The 21,202-nt window shown below is 40.6% G+C and overlaps 1 protein-coding gene across 1 annotated transcript in view; it reads right to left on the bottom strand.

The window, feature by feature from the left end:
- Positions 1-21,202, bottom strand: part of LOC125744618 (copine-9-like) — a 76,672-nt gene that overhangs the window by 25,980 nt on the left and 29,490 nt on the right. Inside the window, exons 5-6 of the mRNA XM_049016620.1 lie at positions 18,630-18,669; positions 16,749-16,825 (exon numbers count right to left, since the gene is read on the bottom strand). Coding sequence (XP_048872577.1) covers positions 16,749-16,825; positions 18,630-18,669 — 117 coding nt within the window. The remainder of the gene's footprint in view (positions 1-16,748; positions 16,826-18,629; positions 18,670-21,202) is intronic.

Here is a 21,202-nt window from a genome sequence, read left to right as displayed (position 1 = left end):
GCTCCAAAAATTACTTTTTAAAATTTCATTTTGCAGGTCCACATGTGTGTATGAAAACTTTTATCACTGATCCCAGCGTCTATTTAAAATACGTTTACTGTACCACATACACCCTGACCTGAAAAGAACCATTCGGCCCATAAAAATCTGACACTGCATCTACTTCGATTCATCTATTACTTTTATACAAATATATCAGTGAAAGAAATTTTTGCTGAATAGTGCAACAGTAATGGCTGTCACCGGGGGCACTTGCATGGACTTAACTGCCCCCCACCCCGGTCAACAACTACTGTACAGCATTGTGGGAAAAAAGCGGAGTGGGTTCCCTAAAACTCAATTTGCATAGGGCCCTCCCCCCATGTAAATTTACCACTGTGTCACACAGTGCCTGGGCTACTAATAACACTCCTTAATTGCCTTATAAACTTACAGTATGAGCCCTTAAGTGGACAGAAATAAACAATCAGATCATTAAAAGGTCGAGTGATTCCCTAAATGTGTCGGTTCGATCTGAGATGATCTGCGATACTGCAGTGAGGGCAGCCGGAGCTGCACAAGCTCCCTCAATTCTTTCGCAGCCACTTGACAGCCATGTCTCCTGTGCTGAAAAATGGGCAAAATTGCTCAATCTGGTCTCCCAGAGTTGTTTAGTGCTAGAGAGATCATCGGTTCAGCTTTATCATAATGCCCACTGTGTACGACAGCCTGGCAGGGGCCACATCTGCTGCTGCCGGCGACAGCCAGGACAGGGACAGGGAGCTGGACACCGAGGCCTTCTCACTGCATCAGCGTCTGGCGGTGAAAAAAAGAGCGCATGGCAAAATATATAAAGGTGAACTGGAGTTACCTCCATTCTCCCCTAGCAGGCCAATTATGGGATGTTTCTGACAAGGACGGCTTTTCTCAGTGCTGGTAGGCATCTCGGTAAGACTAAAGGGAACGACTAACGAAAGTACATAACAGTAGAAGAAATTACTAATGAAAACTATCACAACGGCAGTGAAAGGTTGTGTCTTAATAGCCTGAGAAAGGTTCTCACCTACTCTGTAATCCATCATGCATCATTTAATTCACAGGTATCAAACTCCAGTCCTGGATGGCCGGAGCCCTGTACAGTTTTTGGTTTCCCCTCATTTAACACACCTGATTCAACTCCTTGCAACTCCTTGTGCTAATTACCACACAGCTTTTGAGCTGAATCATTTATGGTGGAACAGGGAAAGAACTAAGATACACAGGGCTCCGGCCCCCCAGGACTGGAGTTTGACACCCCTGATTTAATTAAAACAAAGATTTGTGTAAATCTAATATAAAAATATAATTATATATTTAAAAAATCCTTTTTTAGACTATTTTTGAAGACTATTTTGCATATGGTATTTCATAGACACACGTCAAATAATTATACATATTGCCATATATGCACAAACCTGGAATATAAATTATGAGGTCAATCCATGTTTTATTGATTAAATCAACAGAAAACTGAGTTAGATATACTGTAGTGTACATTTCTTTAGAAAACTGACTAGATGATTAAATATTTTCATAGAGCAGATGTTCATGCAATTCTGTCCATGTTTTTGCAATGAGTCAAAGAACTAGGTGTAAACAAACAGAGTTATCACACGGCGCTCACATCTAAGAACATCTGCATTCCCAGACAAGGAGTATGTAATATTAAACCAGATTACTGGGGTGATCTTTGAGTGAGAATGTAAAAAAATAAATAATCTTTTGAGGTTTTGAGTGACTTAAAGCAATTTGTTGCTATTTATTCATAAAAGAATCTGCATTTCTCAGAGGATTTGCAGATGAGAATTGAATAGGAAAAATCAACTTATAGTAATTTTGGTTTACCATGAAAAAATATTAGTTATTTTGGATAACGCAGATGTTTAACTTGATTAAATTATTTTCTTTTTAATACTAAAGGGGGAGGGGCTGCTTGTCCCTCGTTCCCAAAAAGATAATTTATTTTTGTTTTTTCTTTTCCTCGGTAACCCAACAGGTCTTCTGTCAAAATGGTGTTTTTATTTTCGTGTTTGCAGTTATGTAACATTCACCTTGTACCATCGCATAACAAAGAAAATCTCCCTGTAAAATTGAATTGTCACATAGTTCCATTTGCTGTTCTGGCTGAAAGAATTCTCACAATAGATTTTCTATAAATACATCAATCTAGACAATGGTTAGAAATTTATAAAGGTTCTTTTTCATTGACCAGGCACCCGAAGCAAGCCATAAACTGTCTAACACAAGTTGCACTGTCCTCCTCCATGCTGTCAAAAACTGCCATTTTCCCTCTACATCGTTTATGTAATTGTGATGAAATAATTCAGAGCAGTTCTGAAATTTGTATGGGTGATGCATTACCTGAAAGCACATGTTGGATTAATTTAATGATTTGCTTTTCTTGTAATGGCCATTGAAATGTGCAGCGTAAGGTGGGTGTATGTAGAATATTGTACACGTTGTTATTTTGGGTCCTTGCATAACAAAGCTTAGTCCGTAAAACTCTGCCGTGAATAAGCAGTCACAAAGTAATAATAAATAGCATTACATTAAGAAGAAGGCTACAAAGGAACAATATATTAACCAAAAAACATTCTCCAGAGTTTCCATGCCTGAGTCTGCTTAGCAAGAAGCCAGGGGAACTGTTCCACCAGGAGACGAAAACTATGTGTCTGACAGAAACCTCTAGAGGAAGACAACCCACTCAGAAGTGATCTGTAGATGGTCAAAATGCTCGTCTGCAGGCTAAATTTAGGCTGAGTTAAGGGATTGCTTCTCTTAACGAATATTTTATGCTTGTTTTCAAGTGTTTTAGGTCTAATCAGCACAATACCCCACTGACAAAGCAGCATAACTACAAATTGGGAGCCACTGTGACAGACTGCCTGGTGCACAGCCCCTAGCCCCCGGTAGCTGCTTCGAGACCCTCAGCCCTCAGAAGAAACCTCGCATTACAAATTGAGTGAATCGCACTGCAAGTTGACAGAATTCAGTCTCGTGAATTCTTTGAATACTTCAGCCTTACGATTTCCATCCTGCTAATTAGATCAGTACTTTGCTTTAAAAATATAAGCTATAGGACAGCTATGAATACAAGGCTGGCCAAATTAAAAAGGACAAGTGTGGTTTTAGCTTTCTTGTTGCTTTGCAATTTTCAGAAAAGGCACTCCATGATGATAAAGAGCACAACATAACAAAAACTTTCTGACTAACTTTGTATGTTATGTCGGATTCGGTAATATAACCCTTAAATCTGTGTGCATGTTTTTTTGTCACAGCTCAACGGTTGATTACATACAGCCTCCGCAGTGGGATGATGGACGAGAACACAAACTGGCTATTTGGCCAACGCTGATGATGAGAAGCTACTGGAACACAATGAATAATTAGCACTCTTGCATGTGGCAGGGAATTACGGAAGATGCAGTGGGTCACCATTGAGACCCTCTGAGTATATCACTAGTATCCAGCTCATTTTAATTGCTAATATGTGGATGCACATTGGGTTTGATGTCAAAACTTGCTAGAATTCATCATAAATTCAGTGGACTGAATAAACCTTAGACCAGCTTTCCCACAGTACAGATAAGCAATTTACAAATATTTTAGATCCAAAACTGCCCAGTGACAAACCTGGCAATTTATTTTCAGTCAGAAGTACAGCACAGTTTCATCTAAATCACTTGCAGCTTCCAAAAGAATTAAACTATAACATCTTCGGATTTATATACACTGTATTACCTCTGGAACAAACGGTGATAAACCCACTTGAAAAAGCACATGCTCTCCTGCAAAGCCTCCAGCATCTTTAATCGTACTTTTCTGTTTGGTCCGAAGCTAAACACACAATCGCTTATTTGAAAACTTTTGGAAAGGACTGCATGCTGATTAAGTTATGAAGGGAGCTGCATTTTGAATTGGAAACAGAAAAGCCTGCATTCTGCTTAAGACAAGTACATTGTGATTTTGGAGAAGATGCAGACAGGCTGTAACTAGAAGGATGGCATGAACACTGTTTAAGATTTGAATGAGTCAATCCATGTTTTGGTGTCATGGCCACTCTCACTCACAGCCACAGGAAACAGCGGATGTCGCACCACTGATACATGTGCCTCAGATCTGTACTGATTCCATTCACTATCATGACAGCAGCACCACAAATGCCAGTGCCTTCATCTTTAATTAGCCTGTCCTCCAATACAACCAAACAACTCAACAAGTGATAATGCAGGAGGTATAGTGCACCTCTCCAACCTCCAAAATATATTCATTAGGGATCATGGTGATGGACTGGGCAATATATGGACCTTATTCCAGCAAATAAAATGTAACAGCATCTTGGTATTCTATTACCCATGGCATTTAAACGAGGAGCAAAGATTAAGAGGGAAATAGTCTCCTCTATCTGATTACAATGTCATCTCAACAATTTAGAGATTGCAGTTTAGCCAAGTATAATCCCAGGAGGTGAAGATTCCTGAAGCTGACAGTGTGCTGATTCCACTCACGTAGGCCTTCCCACTTCAGGTGATGTGGAGAGGGTCTCCGCCAGCATAGTCAGCCTCTCTCCCTGTGAAACAGCGCTGCCGGGTGGAAATAATTTTGCAATGTTGCCTCAGCTATAGCAGTGGGAGAGAAGCCTGTCACTGGTCATTTCGTCAGATGACTGGAATCACCCCAGTGTTCCCATGGCTTCCCCCAAGCTCCACCCACCTCTGAAAACCCCACCTGCCATTTTATCAGGCACAAGAAACAACGGTCAGTAAAACTACTCCTCGCCAGAACCCTCAAATCCCATAATTTTCTGCATCTGCTCAGCAAGAAGAGCCAAGTAGATAGATCCTCTGTCATCCCTGAGCCCATTTGATGCAGACAGGCAAACACACAAAAAACGACACCACGTTTGATCAAAAGAGACTTGCACTCGGTGAATAATTTAATAGGTAGACCTGTGAGACTCGTTAGAGCTAACAGGAAGGCCACAAGTGCAAAGCTCCCAACGCAGTGCTGTGCAGAAAGGTTTCTCTGAATGCACAACTCATCTACCCTTAATGTGGTTCTGGAGGCGAAAAGTGGCTCCCACGTTGTACTAGCTAGCTGCACCTAATAAAGTGCCCAATGAATGTACTGTACATACTAGTGAGGCAGATGTTGATACGTCTTATGCAGGATGAGGATGAAATGGTTACCGGTGTCATGATAAACCACAGTAAAATTCCTGATTATTACTATCACTTTTTAAAATTATTATCATGAAACGGTGGTTGATTACCGTGCTTTCAAAAACTCACGTTAAATACGGTCCAATATCAACCAAAGTTAGCAACAGTCTCCCAGACGCAAGTGTGTAGATGCAGCATGCAACGTGGGTTTGCTTTGTGTCGCTGAAAAGGCAGTGACAGTGCTCCAGATATTCTTAACGTTAATGCACATTTGAAGCGGTCTACATGAGAAATAGGCTGTGTTATTAGTTTTAATTGCTGATTTAAGTGCTGCAAATTTTATTAATGCTTTTCAATAAAAAAAATAAAAATAAAATTGTGTTTTGGTTCTTTTTGAACATTTTCAGCAAATTTTAAAAATACTGTGACAATACTGATAACCGCGATAATTTTGGTCACTGTAGGCGTGATATTAATTCATTTCATTTCATCTCTAATGCACACATATGCACACAAGTACAGACGCTCCTCTACTATTCTACAACGAATGAGATACATTCCGAACGGCCGTTCATAACTTGAAATGTTCGTAAGTCATTATTCAACGTCATTTTAAGGGTATACACAAGTACAAAGAAATAGGATGCTGGGCGTACGCAGGCTACACTGCTGCGCGGCGGGAGTAGCGGCCTGAAGAAGCAGGAAAAAAAAAATTGATGTGGACAGAAAACGGGAGCCCAAATGAACACAGTTTGGACTTACAGTCAGTCCTCTTCATTCCTATGTCTGAAAGTTCGTAAGTTGAAAGTTCGTAAGTAGAGGAGCGTCTGTATATGTAACTTTCAAAGACACCATATTGATTCAAAAATAACCAGCAGACGTACTACAGAATTACAAACAAAGAAAATGTAAAGTATCAGAACATAATCATGATGCTACATGCATGTCAATTTGAAAAGTCAGAGCTAACACTACCTGATGACCTTTGCATTACCATGTTTTGAGAAACTTCCCTGCTATGTAGCACAGAATGCTCATCTCCACAGTGCTTTTGGGATCCATCGGATAGGATAGCCGATTATCAACATCAGCACAATTACATTAAAATATATCGGTACATTTGCCTTTTTAACAATTTACACAGGCTTGTTTTCCCTGTTTAATATCACAATAAGATTTTTGTCCAGGGGTTCTACTTTCTTTACTTTCTTTGAATTCCAGTTATACTGCATAATTAATTAATTGTCCTATTTTTTTCAGTGAAAGTTTGAAATTAGGTTATCAAAATAATCGATTAACCAAATCAAATTGCGGTAGAAATTAACAATTTCTGATGCAATCGTAATGAAATCAAATTGATTTGGGGCCAATGATTTACACCCCAAGAGGATTCATACGTGTTGAAAAAAGACAAACCTCAGTTAAAAATTTCCACGCCATAATTTCCCCGTAAATGGGAAAAGGCTTGATGTAAGAAACACAACAAACAACCCTCGAGAAAAAAATCTCACAATATGAAACAGAACAGACTCCAAACACAAAAATGTGGATTATTTGTCTGGAAGAATAAGAATAGGGCCCATGACACACCACGACTAACCCACAGAAAATCACATTTATGCCGTATGCAGAGCCCTGGAACTGCAGCTTTGGTTAAACTGATTAATATATGCACTCCAACTTAGGAAATCAACCCTGCCCCTTATCAATCTTTGGATCTTTGCAGCAAAGAACAAGGAAAAAGTAATGGGGAAAGGAAAGTTACTAATGTATTCCCTGTATTGTGACCATTAGAGACAACTATTAATTTAGTTTTAATTTAGTTGTGCAGTCTGCATAAGTCATAGTAGGCACTCCTCACATTTTACGTTCAAGCAAACACAGAGAACTAGAAAAAACACAAGTGAGATTTTATAACTGAGAACAATTAATTACTATTACAATTCAATGTTGTACAATAGCAAAGTGAAAGTAAAAGTTGCAACAACTTAAAAACCTATTTAAGTACAGTGATTAAGTACATGTACTTCGCGACTTTACACCACTGTTAATTTATCTTTGTGCAATGATGTGAATATGTTGATAGCCAGAACCAAGTACAGTCCATAAATAAGTGCTGACAGCGCTGTTTCTGAGAGGAGAACAGCGAGACTTCGTAGAAGGTGGAATTTTCTGCAACAATTTCATTACTTCCACACATCCTGTTTTTTTTTTTCGTTAGTAGTATCTCTTGATCATATTTCTTTTCCAGTTAACTCTTCCCCGGTAACAAGATAATGCAAGTGTGTCATTTCATAAATAATATGAAAAAATGCCCAGTGGGATGATGTCAGGACCTCTGTGGGTGACGACGATAATGAACTAAGAGGAAGAGATCAAACGGGCCTTTGGTACAATGTATACTCAACGTCTACAAAGGCCCAGGGTCTGACATGCAAGATTCACTTTGATTAAAAGTGAAGATTTCATAGGAAGCATCAAACATGTGGCGTCGACATTGGCATGTGTGATGCGTACAGGAGGTCCCCCTGGTGGGAGGGGGGGGGGGGGGGGGGGGAGAGTTTTCAACCAGGAAGCCATAAGAGTTATGCAAGAGATTCCTAGGTGCATATGACATTTCAAACATTTCAACAAGACCTCAGTGACCTCACAGCATGTCTGGTTAATTACTTATACCAAAACCTTGTCTCACAACACAAGCACATGGAATCCTATATTTGTGCCAGTACAGTGGAGGTATGACACTTTCCTTAAAAGGGAGGGCCATGATGACAGCCATGGCCTTGGAGAATGACACATACAGAATTCCTGTGTGCTTTTATGACCGCCCACGGACTCCTCCAACAGAGCGACTAAAACAAAAAGGCTCACAAGTCAGCAGTCCCATAACACAGTATGTGTGAATGAGAGACGTACATCAGTGTTTGTATGCCCGTGTTTGCCTAGCAGGTAACTGGTCATTTATATGGGTTGGTGGGTGTGAGATTGACTTCAGTGTCACTAACATATTCAGTCATGAACTGTAGGTCAAGTCAGAGATAGGGTCATTCACCACACACCCACACAAAGCATGGACAGATTGGTGAAAAAAATGAAAAAACAATTGCTTATTTTAAGCAAGTAAGGAGAGAGGAAAAACACAACATAACTTGTGTGTGAGCGCCAAACTTCCTTTTGAAGCAGCAAAAGTTGCCAGCAATGCAATATGTTTAACTGGCCTGATTCCACAAATGGGTTATATCTGTGTTTAGCACAGCCAGCAATAGAGCTTTGAATGATGATAACTCCCGAGTTTCGCAATCTCAATCATAAATCAGGCTGTGATGGCTCTCCAGCAGTACTGTGTCTCAAGCATTTTTGATGATCTTGCGTACTTTACAAACAGAACAACAGCAAAGTTCCTCATGGGAAAGAGGAACAAGCAAAGACACAGAATGTAGATAGCACTCTAAAGGCTTTGGGGTATCTTATAAAGGCTACAAGGGATGATCTGAAAGTCCATAGTCTATTTAGCTGCCCCAGATGGTAACTTGTAAAACTAATCACTTTCGTTTTAAAGTGAATTCTTATGCCTGTGAGGGAACATACCTGGAAAATATTCAAACCACCAGGCAAGTCAGTGAAAAGTGTGAAAAAGCATCGGACAATGAGAGGGATCTGGCAACTAGCAATAGATTATGAGTCCAGTTGACAATAAATTGGATCGACAAGGTTGTGTTAGTTTTATTTGAAAGATCCAATAAATGCCTTGTATTTAACTTGTATTTTAGTATACTTACTTAGGTTTCTGCAATGATAGTTTTCTCCATTATTTAGGCATATTATGTACAGTATGGCCACATCATGAAAAGGCCAGAGCCATCCATTTAGGGGCGTAGTTTGAGATGAATGGATAGGCAGTGTCACAGCGAGCGGGGCACGGACCCAGGAAGCAGGCAAAGGAGACGCAGAATCCGGGAAAGGGGACTTTAATCGGGAGATGGAGAGGCATACAAGGCAAGACAGGAGTTCATGCTACGCTAAGACATTAATGACGGAACTGGGGATACACACTGACGTGGACTTAAATACACAGGACTTAATGAAACAACAAGATGGTAACATCGGGGATTCACATGAGGTTAACGAGGGGGGCGTGGCACACAGGAGGATCATACGAGCCAGGCGTGACAGGCAGGGTCAAAAGTGCCCCCTAAAATAGGCCTAACAATACCCCTGCATCTATCTATCCATCCATCCATCCATCCATCCATCCATCCATCCATCCATCCACCTTCAAACCATAATCCACAGCAAACATACTATTTATACCTTATTTTGGTGCACATTTAGCTGTTTTTCTCCTTAGCAGTACCTGATGTAGAATCACTGGCAGCTCTCAATAAAGGGACAAACAAATACCGAGAAGCCGCTGAGCAGACCAGACTCTCCACGTAGAAATGTCCAATAACTGTAATAACTGAATGAGTCTGGATATACAGAAAACAGAGGAATCGGCTTCTGCAATTTGGCACCATAATGTCGTGGAAAAATACCATAAGCATTCCCATACTGTAGCTTGTTAAATGTTGCCTCATGTGTCTTCATACACAACTGTGGCAGCTTGTTTGTTGATGGCGATGGACATCCTTTGTGTGCAATTATATATCCCAGTACAAGTACTGCAGTGCAAATACAATAATACACCACCAGGCCATAAAAAAAGTCACCGTTTCAATTTAAGCCAGCAAGTACTTAAGAGCCAATGACTGGATCATTATTACAGCTCAGCAATGTTATACAGCAATAAAGTGAAGTCAGCTGAGGACCTGAATCTATGAATGGCCAAGTTATCACATCAATTCCATCATTTTTTTTATTACCTAATGGAATGGGCATTTTCCAAGATGATAATGGCAAAATTCATTTGGCTCAAATTGTCAAAGAGTGGTTCAGGGAGTACGAGGAATCATTTCAACACACCACAGAGTCTTGACCTTAGCCCTATTGAAAGTCTTTGAGATGCGCTGAAGTAGACCTTCACGGAGTGGTTCGGCTCACCTATCATCAGTATCTCGACGAGAAATGAATTCAGGTCTGGGTGAAAAAAAATGTGGAGATGTTGCATAAGCACATGGAAACAGTGCATTGAAGAATGTGCACCCTAATCAAAGCTAAAGGCGGTCCATCGAAGTTTTAAAGCGTGTGACTTTTTTTTGGCAGTATAAAGCTAACATGGAAAGCACCAGAGGCACTGGGTTGCTGTGTCATTTACATTTCTCAGTATGATACCCAAACCAAATTGCATTTATCCACATTTTGAAGTGATACAGCTTTAGAAGCCTTAGAATAAATAAGAGAAGCAGAATGCAAGTGGCATGTATAGCATGCAGTGGTGACTGTACAAACGCGCAGCAGGAATGTTTGCACACGACGGTGTTTTGCGGCACTGGCTAGAGCTTCAGGGACATCACTGGAAATTGATGAGGTGCCACAAGTATAATTTAATGCACCCATGAATTAAGTTCAGCTTGGACTGCAGGGCAGAGACACATGGTATGAAGGTGCATGGATATCAGACTGAGAAAGCTGACAGTGAGGGACCTCTCCGCTTAGCCCAGTGCCGTCCGCAGCACAGCTGGAAAGCAGTTTCTGTGCAACGTGGGCAGCCTGAAATCATGTGAGAGTGATCACAACACCTGTGCACCATTCACCGCAGGTACAAAAAGGCATAAAAGGCTGCACTAAAGGAGTGCCAGGAACACCCAATGACACACACCTCACCATGGTGTGACAGACAGCACCAGCGGCTTTGTACCAATGGCTCACGACACATGACATGGCGATAGATGATTATATACCCTAGATCTCAATGAGAAACAAAAGTGTAATATACCTCCACAAGTTCATATCCTCATATAGTTCAGACAACAGGGCCAGGTGCTCAGTTACCCCCACCTACTCTCCCTGCATGTGCCTGTACCTCAACAGCTAGAACATTACAGCTCATTATCTTGCTACTGTATTATGATTTTCGTAATCAGAATACGAGGGAAGTAACAGCACCTGTACACCAGGCGGTAAGTACTCAGTTCACATGTAATCATTATTCTGATCACAACCTCTGAAGGCCGACAATCGTGCTTAACCCTCCGAAGGTTTCAGGCCCAGAAGCATTTCAGCTTGCTAGAGTGGTTTACTAGTTAGCTTTTATTATGTTTGGTTTATTTGTTGGCTAGCCTGTTCGCTTGCTTAGTCATTTTTCCTCAAAGTAATTTGCATACCTTTGTGGTTCCGCACATTTAAACACATGATGGCAAAACGGTTCAAACATTTCAGGCCCCATGGTCAAATACCTTATTCACATGAACTCCTCTCCCGACCTTTTGGTCAGAAGCCCAGGCACGGCTAGGATTGTACCTGCTGTTAACCAAATTCTACATAAAACTGTTTGCAGTGTCACACCCCATTAAAAATTCACTTCCTGTGCATCTGTAAACTTCTGTCATGCGAGGCCCCGAAAGCGCAGCCAGCTGCCCTTGTTGTTAGTCACTTTCCTGCTAGCTCCGAATAAAACCCTTTACCTCCACTGCCGTGTCAGGGAATGTGTTTTTAATCAACTGTGCCCTCCTGTGAAAACCTCAGAGCCCAGCCTCTGCTCCGTGGCAGGCCATAGACGCTTATGTTTATGTTTGTTTTGGAACAAGATGAGAGAATGTCCTCACATATGGTGGGATCAAAAAAAAAGAATGTGCAGCTCGAAGAAGCAACTGCAAATGGTGGCGGATTATGCAAAGGACAAGCCTCCAAATTAAATTTAAATCTTTGCACCAGTAGAGAAGGCAGGCTTGTCTTTGGCCGAAGCTGCCAGATCTGACTCAATCCCTATTTACAGAATCAGTCAGTTTCTGCACTCAAGTCTGCCACAGACATTTTAAGCTTTGCTACATAAGGGACATGAATATTTAATGAAGCATTCTTATTACATTTGCTTGCAATATTCAGCCATTGAAATCATCTGCCATTTCACAACATTGCCATTAACCCAACAAGTAAAGTGGCAACCTGGGCTGTTCCTCCAAAGCTGAGGTTAGAAGATTACTGCCGTCTCTGGGGATGGGAGGAACACAAAATGGGTACAAAACTGTTTCAGGTGTCCATGGGACCTGCCTCCACCTCCATCCACAGGGCTTGACTGACAGGCACAGTGAAGACTTTAATGATTTCATTCAAGGCACAGAGTCCGCTTACATGCCACGGCCACAGCACCACCGCTAAAATATGGGCAGGAAGAGGAAATGATAACTAATAGAAATGAGATTGCTTCTATTTGCGACTCATCTTTATGTAGCCCAGGAGCAGCTACCTACTAAATAATGAAAACTCTCCATTTCCAATCAGAGGCATGGGGAGAGGGTTAGTTTCCCAGCCTGGCATTAATCACCTCATCAGATATCTCCCACTCGGCACCGCTGCACCTCCTGTGGCCCCTTTCCGACAGAATCAGGGATGCAAAAAAGGAAGAAAAAATGTAGACATGCATGCACTGCGCTGGACTGTAAACTGTAATTGAAATCGTTAGTCCCCTAATGGCACTGAGGCCAGGCTGAATGTCTGAAAGAGTGAGCCGATAACCAGGAGTGGAGTGATGTTGATCAGGAGTGGAGTGATGTGGGCCCAGACAGCAACTATATGACATGCATATACAACATGTCATAACAAGTCATGACAGCCAATGACAACTCTAGTGGCAGAGTTTATCTACTACTAGGACGACAATGCCAAGATTCATTGGGCTCAAATTGTAGAAGAATGGTTCAGGGAGCATGAGGAATCATTTTCACACATGATTTGGCCACCGCAGGGTCTTGACCTTAACCCCACTGAAAGTCTTTAAGATGTGCTGAAGAAGACTTTATGGAGTGGATCAACTCAATAATCAAATATCGATGAGAAACGAATGGAAATCTGGATGAAAAAATGTTGAGATGTTGCGTGAGCACGCGGAAACAATGTATTGATGTATTTATAACAATTGAGAACAATGTATTGATGAATGTGCACCATAATCAAAGCTAAAGGCGGTCCAATGAAATATTGAAGTGCGTGATTGTCCAGACAATGTAAAATAACATAATCAGTAATGTAAACTATTCCTCTTATTACATGTAATACACAACATTGTTATTATATTAAAATCGCTCAAGTTTGCTGAAATAAAAACTCCCGATGGTCTAAGGTGGTTCTTCATGACTGGGTAGTAAACACATGGCTGGCTTATCCCACCTGTTTGGAGCACATCCTGACAGCAGAAGGATCCTTCATCCTGGGGAACATAAATGTGAGGGCGGTGAAAGGATAAAGATGAGAGAGCAGATGTTTATGAGAATGTGCGCTGCCATGTGGAGAAGCACCAACCAGAATGCGGTGTGGAAAGCCTGTGAGACAGGGACACATTGCCATCACCCTCCGCTATCATCGCCAGCCTTTGAGGAGATTAACTACCATAACACAGATTCAGAAACAAACGTCCAAAAAAAGATTTTCAGCTCCACATCAAGAACGTCGAGTCAGTGACACCAAATTTAGCTCATAGTTACGAAGGGGGCTTCTGTGTATGTGTGCATGCGAGTGTGCGTCTTACTGCCATGAAACAGTGGGAAAGACTTCCAGGGTGTTTGAGTGCTCTCTATTTCTGACCCTGATGGGTATTTATAACGTAACCATGATGCCAACCCACAATGCGGTTGCGCACTGTTTATTCATTCTGTGAGCTTCACTGTATGAAACTGTGCGAAAATACAGCATCTAGATTTCCCCAGTAATGACACATTTATGGGTACCACTGTCCTGAAGTAAGCCTTCAGTCTTGATAGACCACAATAAGCATTACCAGTGATGGGGTATCTACTCAAAAAAAGGTCATAGTCCTTTCATTAATTCATTTTTAATGCTTTGTGCGGACATGATGTCTTATGAAGTGCTTGGACAGTTTGCTCACCAAATTTGCCGCAGTAGAAATGCGTTTCTGACCTGGTCATAGCATATATCTCACAGTAATATTCTTGTCTTTTTGTGCAGTAAACTGAAAATAATGAGTGCATTTTCATTTACTGAAACACCCTGGCTCTTCTGACAAAAAAACATTCTTTTTAAAAAGCCTGTATAACGCAAGAAAGGACATTTTGATATTCCAATATCTATAATGTGATTACTGACATTTTAACTGTAATTATTTACTTCATTATGGAGGAAAGGAATATAATTTCAGTAACAGTTTACTTTGTAACTCATTACCCCCAACACTGCCTATAACTAACCAAGGCCTTAAGACTTAAGAAAAATCCACCAAATCAGAAATTTGTTGTAACCCGTGGACAAACACCTCTCCTCGGTTACCATAGAAACCATTCCGCGGAGAGGGAGGAACGCTCTGTCTTCTACAGCATGTGACCCACTGCGGCTTGAAACATGGCCCCACCAAGAAGCCAACTGCTGTGCTACAGCCAGCTCTGATGATTGGGTCTGGTTGGCTTCCGCTTCTGCTGGGGGGAGACTGGCGTGCTGTAGGAAGAATAGGCCAGTAGGGGCTGGTGACTCCCCATGATGCGTCATAGTGAGTGGCAGTAAAGTGTCGATAAAGGATCAGCTACGTTTAGTCAGCTAACTGGATTCTCTTCTTTGCCTTTGCTGGTGTCTCTGCATAACCTCTACTTAGTTGCACTTTTCTGTTCTCCAAAGATGATTGGTTTGCTGCTGGTCAGTGAACAAACCACGTTCAGTTCAGGAGAACCAGGACTTTCGGGTCCTACAATATGCTCATAGACTGCATAGATTGCACAGCCCTATATCCAATAATGATGCCAATTAGGTGAGTTACATCACTGCTATTTTCAGACCAAAACATCCATTCTTCTCTCTGCTCTTTTCCCAATAGTCACACCAATTATAACTGATGCATAGAGCACAGAGCACGTAAATGGACCCCAGTACAACTCAAACTCCCCAGACACCGTTGATACAATGTACCACACAGGAAAGTCTTTAATGAGTTTTCAATATTCAAATATAAGCATTTACAGAATGTCCAACAAAGGCAAAAATATGAAGGTTTTAGCTCATCATACCTGGGATGCTGTTACTCCACAGCATCCTGGACAACAATGTAAAATAGCAAGGAATGTTTACAGGAAAAGCTCTTCTGCCTTCAATCACAGTAAATCACGCCTATAGCTCACAAACATATATGGCCAAAATACATTCCCCAAAGACTAAATTACGGCACCAAAACGACAGATTTTTCTTGGCCAGCAAACACATCTATCGAAGTAACTAAAACATCTCTCATTGATCCTATGATACCGCATATGATGTTAATGAGGATTTGCAGGTTAAATGTGTTACTCACTGATTTGAGTTTAACTCCCTACTGGAACAGGTGCAATTTTTTTATCTTCTATCCTAAATGCTGACAATCTACTGAACCTGTAGCAAAACTGCAATGATATAATTGAAAGCAAGTTTGCAACAATAAAACTACAAGGAGTATTACAAGTATGTAATTATATAATTAACACAAAACATTCTATAACAATGAAAAATGTACTTTTTAGGGACAGGGAACAGACCCATGGGACACAGGGCCCCGATGATGCAATGGAGGAATTTTATCAACACCCTCAAGATACTAACGGCTCCGCAATCAAAAAAAAAAAAAAAAAAAAAAAAAAACAGTTAAAAACCCCTAACCTATCTAACCATTATTCTCATTCTATTCTGAAACTAACTTTGAACCCTTAAAACTGCAGGTGCTTGTTCTCTGACCTTGCCCCTCCTTCAAAATACCAACACTCCAAACTAACAGATTACAAACAACAGAAATTAACAGATAAGGTGCAGATGAATGCAGTTCTCTGTGACTGCTATGAGTTAATAAGTCAGCCTGTGTGGTGTTCAGCGGCTGCATATCTGGGAAAGTCTGTTTGACAGCCTGTCACTGCACATCTTTTATCGCTGCATGATGCCACAGCTGCACCCTCTACATTTTTTCTTAAGTAATTGACTACACTGTGTAAAAATAAATGAATATATGAAAAGAACTAAACATATGCAAAGTACTGAATGCAATTACTCATATTTGTAAACAAGATTTACACAGGCAATCCAAAAATGACAAATTAAGTATAATTACTGTAACCAATACTGAAATGCTTTAATCTCTAACTCAAAACTCCAGCAAGAGTAATCTTTTTGGATGCTTCCTAATAAGTGAATTTCTCAGTCTGAGACACTGAGTCATTGCCGACCAATCACACGTTACCAAGGAGCCCCAAACATATCAGGAAGAACTTTAAAGGAACAGAAACATATGACGGGTCTCTCAGGTGTCACAATTCAGACAGGCTTCACCGCGGAGCCGAAAAGCAGGGCCGCTGAAACCCAGCGTACCGCACATCAGCTCTCATAGCTGCACCCACAACTGGGCTCAACACAAGGACCTTCTGTGTCTGCTGGTGTAGAGCGAAGTGGCCCACAAACAAGCCCTGGACTCCACCAGACTACACGTGAAAAGGCATCGAAGGGACTCACGAGAGGGTTTTCTCCAGCCGACTGCCTTTGGACCCGATGATCTCCCCCAGGGTGCAGAATGTCTGTCCGAGAAAGTCCTGAGCAAACAGCAACACTCGTTTAGGTGCACTGATAGCTTTGAATGTTCTTGCACAGCAGACCCCTATAATATTCTATGTCTTCATGTCCATGGAAATGTCACAGTGATTGCAGTATGATATCTGAGTTTATGTCTGGTTGACACCCACCGCCTAGTGATTTAGGTTCTGCGGCTTCAGTTCTTCTGCCCATTTAGATGATGTTATACCGTATAAAAATGATAATATTCTCTGATTATCATCAGTCTGTGCTTTCTTAAGATCTGTACGTTTTAGCAGTGCAGTGGCCCATGGCTCTGGCCGGCATATCATCCACACACAGCTTAGCACAAAAACCAGAACTACATTTCCAATACATTCTGAATAAACATACAGGCCTTTCAGAGTGTGCGCCTGCCGATACCATCCAATTACGACTTTTTTTGATGTTTTTTTGATGTTTGAGACAGAACAAAGAACAACAGATGGGTGTGTCGAAACATATTGAGATGATACAACTGCTAAACTATGCCAGTGAGGAGGAGCACAACCTTTATGGGGAAGGACAGCAGATTCACAGTGTTTCAATGGGCAATTTAAAATCATGAGTAGAAAAGGAATGTTCCACTTATGCATGTCTTAGACGAAACAATCAAAATAATAAGCAGTAGATATAGTAACACTGTTTAGGCTAAATTATGTCTCTGAAGACATAAGTGCATAAAATAACCCAACATAAGATGAGTACTGGAAATAATCATTATTTCTGCTTCTCCTTATTGACAGAAGTGAGATTAGCATGCTGCAAACACATAAGACTATATTATGTACATGCTATGCAGATGTCTGTTTCCCAGCCCAATCCTCAGGGACACCCAGACAGGTTATTCTCCTCGAGGACTGAGTTGGGAAAGATTGGTCTAAAGTATACAATTTACAGTGTGACCCATTCTGCTCTGCTTCTTCAATTTCATGAATGATGGCCTCACCTTCTGCTCATCCACAAATGAACAGCAGGGGGGGGGAAAAATTAGACCTGTTAGTCAAGCTCCTAGAGATAAAGAAAGGAAAAGAAAAAAAAAAGAATTTGTTCTCATTTTGAGATAGAAAAAAAAAATCCAAAATAAGCAATTCGCCCAGTTTTACTTTTTACCTTTATCCACAATGAACATTGAGAGCGTGTCATGTTTGCCCTAAGGGAATCCCCTCCCCTACCGCGCAGACCGGGACGCACTGACGGGCAGACTGAAAGCATCATCACAGGAGCTGTTAAAGCACCTCTCAGACAATGTTCTGGACTCCTGACCGACAATCTCCCAGGGACCCAGACTCATCAGAAAAGGTCAAGATTGTAAAGGACCGCCCTCACACGTAACGCTGGACATTTTGGCATTAGTGTAAATGTGTTGCCTTGACTTGTAAAAGGCAAATAATGTTTAATTAGTCAATTTCATGCCCTAAATTACTGCATTTCACCACATTACAAAAATTATGCCAAATAAAGACAGTTAATGGTTGTTAATGTTCATTGTTAGTTTTCCCTATGTGGTAATTACCCACATATGGTCGTAATAATTAGTGACCCTTTAAGTGGGTGGTTTGGCATTTTCATATTTTGTATTTTTTGTGTAACCTTCGATTTAGAATACAACCTGCTTTTTAACTCGTATCTGTATTTTGTTCATGGAAGATGCTTCCTCATAGTCACCAAAAATACAAGCTGCTGCCTTAACACAAGAATATAGAGGAGTACACATATCGCTAATCAGTTAGACAAAGGTACAGTTATTAATTATACAGAAAAAAATTAAGCAAGGATGCTTACATGTTTAGAAATGTTTGAACTTCTTGAGTCCACATTGTACCTAAAAGCACAAAAAGAAAGACAAGTTAAGATAAAAATCAAAAACAAAAAATTCACATCACAATAATCTTCATCACCCACGCCAATTATCAAAAAAGCAATTGATGTTTATCAACTTGAACATTGCTGTTTGAGCCTGACATCACAAATCTGCTATGGGTTGTATTGCTATATCATTATGTACTTGAGAAATAAACAGTTCCTTTTTAATTAATTTCACGCATCAGTGAAAGAGAAGTAATTAAAATGGTTCCCTTCATCCATGGAAAACTCCCATCTGCAATCACCCTTATCATGACACTTGTGCTCCAAGAGGCTATCCTCCACATTCAGCCAATCCACTAGTTTCCAGAACCCTTTAAATAACCAATACTGTGCTACAGTCTCATGTTGATCCTTGAAATTTGAAAGAGGGAAAAACCAGTTTATAAAAGAAAGCTGTCCGCATCAAACCAGATGTCCCCCCAAAGTCATGTAGCGATATTACCCACACATACCCATGTCTCGTCCATACATTTGATTTAAGGGTCAAGAACACAATTAATCAAATATGATTAGGCATAATGAAATTATGTTTCATTTTTGTGTGACATACATAACATTAGCATCTCTAGAACTTCATTAACATTTCAAGAATTTCAACATATCAAAGTTCATGGTCTCCAAGTGGATAATTTTCTGTTGCATTGCCCAAATTATACTGCTTTTCCACTGGAATAGAGGAACCGACCCATGTCCAAGCCGTACCACGAAGAGAGACTAGTTACAATGCAGGTCAAGCTTGTTTCAGTTTTCCACTGCAGAAGGGTCGGCTTGGTAACGGCAAGGCCAGTGACGTAAAACCGAAGAGACACTTATTTACTGTTTGCACAATGTACATCATGATTTACTATGTGCAATTATTATTATTATTTTTGTTTACTGTCTACTAATTTCCACTAGCACATATATGAGAATAGCTGTGTTATGCAAACATCAAACGCTAGCAGAATTAGCATTCACTTGCATAAATTTGCATTACGAATCCATTCCATTTAGCTGTTCTATAGCACTGTTCTATAGTAGGAGTTATCGGGAATGCATCAATATATCACAATGTGTGATACTACTAAAAATGAATAATACACATAATATACCCTTTTCCTTCAGATAATCCATGTGCAGAAGAGCAGAATCTCCGTGAATTTCAACCAATCAGATGGTGGTGATGCAATCAGCTTGGTTTGGTTATGCTACTGGTCAGCACAGCTTGGGTATGGCTCCCGTACTTTACAATGGAAAACCTGCAGTTCAAGGTACGGCTCAGTTCTTGGTGGCAGTGGAAAAGTGGCATTACACAAAGTTTTCCTATTATCCTACAGAACAGACTGCTTTTTTCAATTTATTTGATAAGCAATTGATTGATGAGTTATTCTCCCTGAAAGGAGAGAATAACTCTCCCCCACACTTTCTGTCATGGTATTCTGAGCTGAGGAAAGTCCATAAACTAAACTGCGAAGGAGTATTAGGCACAATCAAAGAGTTCCTGCTGAATTTGTAACATAAGTACCATGCAATACACACACACACACACACACACACACACACACACACACACACACACAACCTCAAGTTAGAGTTGCAATGTGCAGCCTATACTTATTCATCTGTAGTGTAATTCTATTGAGTTTAAAATATTGAAGTTTTCAGCAGCAAAAACTTCTCTTCAAAGGTGTTACATCACCAGGCCAAGTTAAGAATATGATTTACAAAACAATATTGCCAGACTCGTATGTGCAGAAATAAGCTTTGCTGTATTGAAATAAAGTCTGAAGTCCTTCTTTTCCTCCAAGCTATACACAAATTCTCAAGTTCAAAATTCTTAAACATTTTCAGACTTTTGCCTGATGCCCCATTATGGGTCATTCCTTGCCTCATGCCCTCCTTTCCAGGACGGGGTCCAGACTCCCGTGATTTTGCACAGGACCAATGGGTACAGAAAATGGATGGATGGGCATTCAGACTTTCATCCCACTTTTATATAATAGTTATACATGTTGAAAAATATTTTGTGTTTCAAAAAATACCTCTCTATAGGCAAAATATTTCTGTATCAGGTTCTTCTGCCTGAGATAGATGGAGACCATGTGAATCACCCTTTTTCATAAGAAGCTGAGACCCAATTAAAATGAATAAATCTAAGAAATCTCCCAATATCCCTTACAGTTTGACTCACAGTAAGGAATATCAAATGAGCCTTTGTCCATGAGGCATGTTTGCCCACTTCACATCACGTGGCAATAGGCAGGTAGGTTCAACTCTGTCTGGTCGAAGAGAACAGGAAAAACGTAAGTGTGGCCATTATACTGAAGTCTGTTTGACAAGAAAGTCATTACATGTCAGACTGCTAGACACAGCTGCACTGTGTATATAAATTTCTCTCTGTCTGTACTACTCTCCTCTTCACTCCCACAATCCACCTCCATCTTTCTGAGAAGAGCAAAAACTTCTTATCTATTAATCGCATAGGTAGCTCTGAGAATGTTCCAGAAAAA

Source organism: Brienomyrus brachyistius, chromosome 6 (assembly GCF_023856365.1).
Source record: "Brienomyrus brachyistius isolate T26 chromosome 6, BBRACH_0.4, whole genome shotgun sequence".
NCBI lineage: Eukaryota > Metazoa > Chordata > Actinopteri > Osteoglossiformes > Mormyridae > Brienomyrus > Brienomyrus brachyistius.
This window is presented reverse-complemented; position numbering and strand designations above follow the sequence as displayed.